Below are 6,290 nucleotides of genomic sequence, written 5' to 3'. Positions count from 1 at the left end.
TTTGTTGGCAAGTTATCTTTTACAAGTTTAAACTTATTGCATTTTTATAAATATTTTCAGATTCCTGATGATGGCTTAAATTAAATCGAAAACGTTCGACTGTTAAAACTATTTGTAAATATGTAAAATGTATTGTTAATGTTATAATGCTCAACCCTGTTGTGTTGCTGTGTCTTTCCTGTTTTGGGTACAAAAAAGCAAGCTCTCTTCCGAAACTATGAAAAGTCAGATTCTAGTTTACTTTGAATAAAACATTTTTAACAGCTTGCTTGTGTAAACAAAAACAATTAAAAATATGTAGGAAATTAATCGTATGTTTGACTGCCTGCTGCCTGGGCAGTGAAATATACTGGTCGTGCTGGCAGAAAAATGGCTACTGCAAATTGTTTGGTGATAAAACATAAATATTAAATTGCTCATCCTAAAGATGCCCACCTTTTTGATGAAATGTTTTTCCCATTGCACTTGGGCCAGTGTGCTGCACAGGTGGAGTCTACTTACGACATATAAAGGTTTTTCAAACCTAAACCAAGATTTGTTTGTACTTTACTGTATCAGTGTTTTATTTTTGTTATTTCATTAGGAAGACTTAGAACTTACATTTGAATCTTCTTTTTTCAGATTGGTAGTTTCTAAAATAAATTTCTGTAACATAACAAGATGCCTTACAGTTCTGGCAACGAAGAAGAGCAGTCTCGAAAGCTTTTCATTGGTGGAATTTCACTTGACACAACTGATGATGGAATGAGAGCCTATTTCAGCAAATATGGCAATATCACTGATTGTGTTGTTATTCGGGAACAAGGAACCAACAGATCAAAAGGTTTTGGCTTTGTAACGTTTGAAACCGAAGAAGAAGCTGACAGATGTATGTGTCCTAGCCAACGTCCTCACACTATCGACGGAAGAACAGTTGATGCAAAACGAGCCGTTTCAAGAGAAGAGTCCTCCAAACCGGGTGCTCATGTCCAAGTAAAGAAAGTTTTTGTAGGTGGTGTTAAACCAGGTTGTGATGAGAGCGTGTTGCGTGAGTACTTTGGTACATTTGGCAATATTGTTTCTGTTGAGATTCCTTTAGACAGAAACACTCAACAGCCGAAAGGATTTGGATTTGTTACATTTGACGACTTTGATGTTACTGACAAATTGGTTGCGAAGCGACATCATGATGTAGGTGGGTTTCAATGTGAAGTCAAGAAAGCTCTCTCTAAAGATGAGATGGAAAAAGCAAAGCAACAATTGAACATGAAAGGGCAAAGGTCATCTGGTTCCAGAGGTGGAAGTTATGGCGGCGGTCGTGGAGGTGGCCGTGGAAGGGGGAGAGGTAGAGGAGGAGGTGGTGGTGGTGGTGGAAGCGGGGATGGTTATGGTGGTTACAATGATAGCTATGGCGGAGGTCCCATGAGAGGTCAGTATGGTCAATCTCAGCGATCTAGTGGTGGTCCCTATGGCGGCGGATATGGCTCTGGTGGAGGTGGTTATGGTGGTGGCGGCGGCTATAGCAGCGGTGGTAGTGGAGGAGGATACAATTCAGGCGGATATGGAGGAGGAGGAAGTGGTTATGGATCAGGAGGATACGGCAGCTCGTACAACTCTGGAAGTGCTGGTTATGACAACTATGGCTCTAACAATGGTTACGGAGGATACGGCGGGCAAGGAGGGAATTATTACGGAGATTCAGGTGGAAAATACTAAGCTCTTTATTTGCAAGGAGCTTTGCTTCATATGAAGTGAATATCCAGACATCTATTTGAACATATTTGCTTTCGCAAACGATAACTGTACAGAGTAAATTTTTGTGCACGAAAACGAAGACTAGTTGCCTCACTCAAGACAAGTCTTCTGTCGTTCGTGCCCTTCGGGAATATGTATCATTAACAATGGATGTGCTATGACCAAACACATCGTAATCACTTTTTCAAGACATATTGAGCATTGCTGCAAGATTTGTTTTTTTGTAGCAGCTACTTTGTTTTTAAACTTAGCGATTCCAATTTTGCTTGGTAATACAAGGAAGGGTTTAAGTCGTCGAGTCTTCTCCGTTTTTGCCGAACGTTACGTATATGACTAGCTATTTACAGTAGATGTTCAAACTTTCACTCCAGTAAATTTCACGTATGCATGAAGTGCTTCAAACTGTCTGTTGGTATTGCGAGGTTGCTCTTGACGAAACAAGTATATTTCAAATAGGTTTGTGGGTTAATGAATTTTGCCAATTGTATTCCGATGACTAATTGTTGTTATTTGTCATAATTTGATTGCGTTTATTGCGAGTGTAAACCATTCATTTTGTTTAGAAAATATTGACACTGAAGTTAAGATTTCTCTACATTTACAAACAAACTCCAGTCTTGTAAATCAGCACTAGTGCGATATTTTGCAGCATGTGTTTTAGAAACAGAGTTGTGTCATTGAGTTTCGTGTTGACGCGATTTAACACTGAAGCAAGTTATTCCTCATATATAACATGCCAATGTCCATAAAATGGATTTTAGAATGTCTTCAATGCAATCTCTGAGAAATAAGAAGATTGAACTGAGGGTGTTTTAAATTTTTGCCCCTTTTTCTAATCCACGCATTTCTGGAGCAGTTTTGAGATATTCGTGCATAAAACCATTGTAGCATCCACAGCTTGATTTTGTTAGTCACTGCCGTCGCCGACCATGCCTCTCTCGATGTTTCACTCACCACAGATTCAAAAGTGCTGATTTGTAATACCGGTTGAGTTAAACTTCCACCACACGTGGGGTTTATTCATGTACCTTGTCAAATTGTTCTTGTGACAATTTTACAGCTCAACCAGTTTTTTTAAATAAAAGTAATATTTTGGATTCTATTGAGTGTTTCATCGGTGTCTCCGCATGCGCTCTATATTCTAGCCACACCCTTCCAAGCAAGATGCCCACTGCCAAGAGAATCCGTCGCAAACTTTTCTGGTGAGCCTGTCCTGTAGGAAGAGTGTAGATGACCACACTTGTCTGAAGATTATTTCAGAGAAGCAAACACTTTCAATCACAAACTGAATTTTTACAGCCGAAAATGGCCGAGTCCTTTAAAAAACTGGTTTGACGTAGATCTGTTTTTATTTTTAAATTCTCGTGCTGATTTACTTTGTATGCCCCTGCTACTGCCAAATGAGGTTTCCAGTTATCTCACGTGATGGAGTACCCCGATCTGTCACTGGTAAAACGCACTTGGCGAACCAGAACGCAACAGATAAGCGCAGCTTGAATTAGGAAACGGAAATAACATAAACGTGAAACGGTTTTGCATGTATTCACGCCGGTAACCGTTTAGGTATCTATACAAATGCAATAGGCTAAAAAAAACTTTTATCAGGGCTTTAGATCGTTCCCTTGAGTTGTTGTCCGATATGCAGTCATAGGGCTGTTGGGAAGATATTTTAGGCCCGGTACCAATGAGATTCTTGGGCTCCAATTCGAGACACTTAAGAAAAACGCACTATAAATACGCAGAGGCTTAATCTTCAAGTTCCCGAGGCTCTTGGAAATGGTACGGCCCCTAAAATTAACCCGGATGTAGAAGTTACTTCCCTGTTAACGTTTACTGTGCAGTCATTAAGTTATTGTGACTTTTGGTTGCGTTTATTGACTGATTTCATCTTTTTCCTCGCACTGAGAAAACTTTTTTGAGTGCTTAATCTTGGCATACTGGTAGAGGCTTTGAACCGCTGACGCATGCCCGGTCGCGAAATTTTTTTCCTACGAACTTTTTGTCTCATTTGCATATTTCTGTAAGTGTAGCCATTATCCTACTGGTTAGCGCGCGTAACTGTTTTTACCGATTCATTTTTTCGCGCGGTTTTCTAATTCAACAGCCAATTTTCGCTCTCCAAGTCCACATCTGAACATTGAACTTGAAAAATTCCTGAAGACACACCTAGTCAAGTTAAAAAAAAGTTGAGTAATGAAATTGATTCTGGTCACTCTAAAAGTAAGATTTTCCGAATTGATTAAGCATTAACCCTAACCTTACTTTTTTGAAAAGCTTTTGTGCACGGCAAAAATTAATTTAACAAAATGACTTCAACGGGCGCCGAACCATTGTTCTCTCGAACATAAGGCACAAGATGAAACCATTGAACCAAACTCGCCAACGAAAAATGTTTGCATTTACACGGTATTAATACAAACTCTATGCAAAGTAACAAAAAGTTCGTGGGAAAAAAAATTCGCTGCCCGGTCGCAACTTTCTAAAAGGTACCATTAAAAAATCCCCTTTGAGCAACAAAGGAAAAAGCAAATAACACCATACATTAACTCATCGGTTTGCCACTGCCTGACTTAGCGCAGAGGGTTAGGGCAGTGGTAGTCATTGCACTGACGTGGGTTTGATTCCCACCACTGCTATGCTCATTTTTCTTCCGTAATTACCAAACAAACTTCGAAGGGGATTTTTTAATGGTACCTTTTCAAAACGTGCTGCCCGGTCACCGAGATTGACGGTAACCACTTTAACACAACAACTTTTGTAAGAGCTAGTGAAGCTTCGAAGCAATCAACCAACCAAAAGTAGGCCTACTGGTAGAATAGCGTTTCAACTACCGTAATCAGAAGTAGAACAGAGAAAAGCGCAAACAGTTCTGATAGAAAGTAAATTAGGCCCAAGTGAACGTTCCAGCGCGGGCTAGGGAATACATTTCGATGACGTGGGATCGATTCTCACCCCTGTCATAACTCTTTTCATCTGTAATTACCAAACAAAGCTTTTGGATCAAACTTCTGGCTGAGTGCTAGAATGATCACAATTGGACGGTAGGTACGGTACTTAAACATGTTCTGATTGGGTGGCGGTGTCATTGGGTCTTACTCACAATTGGCATTTAAAGTGGCTGCCTAGATTGACAGAGTGAAGTTTTGAATAGTTGTTAGCGGGGAATTATTTCATCCACTGGGACGGCTGAATAGAGAGCAGTCCTGAAATGCGTTGCTCAACTTACCTACATTTTCATTACTCACCATTCAGCCAGCAACGCCTGACAAATGACAGTTGCCAACGTCTATAATAGTGTATAAGAGATGGATTATTTTGCTTGACTAATTACCGTATCATGTTGTCTACAATCTGTGGAGAGATATCTAAACAAGTCTGGTCTGGTAGGCTATAAAGTCCCGTATGGTATCCCTAAATCTGTGTACGATAGCCAGAAGGCAATTGTCCCCTTCCCCTAAAATATTTTTAACAAACATTTCAACCTGTGTTACAGCATCTTTTGACAAAATTTACTGTTGATTTTGGCTGAAAGTATTCTCAAAATGCGCAATTTTGAGGTATTTGTTTCAAACTTTTGTGGAAGAGCCCTCCCAGACCCCTTTCCGGGTGCTTCGCCTTCGCCGATTTGTTTCCGAGCAAGGTACATGTGCAATATAATATTGATTTGCCCCCCTCCCTAAATTTTGTGTTGGCTACGCCCCTGGCTACACTACAGTGGCTTGGTTTCTCAAGATTTTATTTTTGCTCATGGTAAGAGGTAGAAAAATCGTTAGGTGACGTAAAAGAGCTAAAACGTTCTGTTAATAAGTATCATCATTCATCCTCGATTTTTTCTTTTTGAGTGAAAAAGATTTCTGACGAGTTAGAAATTGAAAAAGAAAAGTACGTTTTAAATTTAATGTGAAATGACAAGCAATGAATCTCTTAATTGTACAATGACGTAGCTAGAAATAGAATTTTAGAGGAGCAACAAGATGGCAACTGTTGGGGGAAAACGCCATTCAACACATATTACAAAGGTATTCGGCTAAAACGTTCTTATAGTAGGCTATTAAAGCGTTTTTGATGCCTCCTCTTAAACCCCTCCCATGGCTACGTCCCTGTCCTTGCAACCGTTCAACATCATTTTTTTAAGGTGTGCGATTGCCCTTTGTGCCCGATTCTTGACAAGAAACTTGTAGCCTACTTTTGGCGTGTGAGCCATACATTTTCCTTTCTTACGTTGCCACGACGGATCAGCTGCAAAATATAAACTTTGCATGCAATCGAATGATTGAAGCTGTGGACAATCGAATAGCAAAGTTGTTTAGGCAGGCTTATAATAGACTTTTAAACGGTTTTCAAAGCCTACTTCTCTTTTGGTACAAAATTAAAAAAGTTGCAATAAATGGTTCGGTTTCGGTACGTAGCTATAATCAGTAGGCATAAAGCAATTTGAAATGTTATTCCTCGTAAAATATAGGCTATTAAAAGCGATCAATCAATTGTTTAGATTAACTTATATTCAAGGGCCTGCATGCTAGGCCTATTGAATTGCAAATTCAAAGTCGTCCATC

General features: G+C 39.7%; 1 protein-coding gene across 1 annotated transcript; it reads left to right on the top strand.

Moving 5' to 3' along the window:
• Positions 1-625: 625 nt before the first annotated feature.
• LOC145781903 (heterogeneous nuclear ribonucleoprotein A1-like) lies at positions 626-2,831 on the top strand. The gene has a single exon (XM_082593595.1). It carries the CDS (start codon positions 661-663, stop codon positions 1,693-1,695), a length of 1,035 nt encoding a protein of 344 aa, XP_082449721.1. The 5' UTR covers positions 626-660; the 3' UTR covers positions 1,696-2,831.
• The last annotated feature ends 3,459 nt before the right edge of the window (positions 2,832-6,290 follow it).

The sequence above is a fragment of the Aplidium turbinatum genome, chromosome 13 (genome assembly GCF_918807975.1).
Source record: "Aplidium turbinatum chromosome 13, kaAplTurb1.1, whole genome shotgun sequence".
In the NCBI taxonomy this organism is placed as follows: Eukaryota; Metazoa; Chordata; class Ascidiacea; order Aplousobranchia; family Polyclinidae; genus Aplidium; species Aplidium turbinatum.
This window is presented reverse-complemented; position numbering and strand designations above follow the sequence as displayed.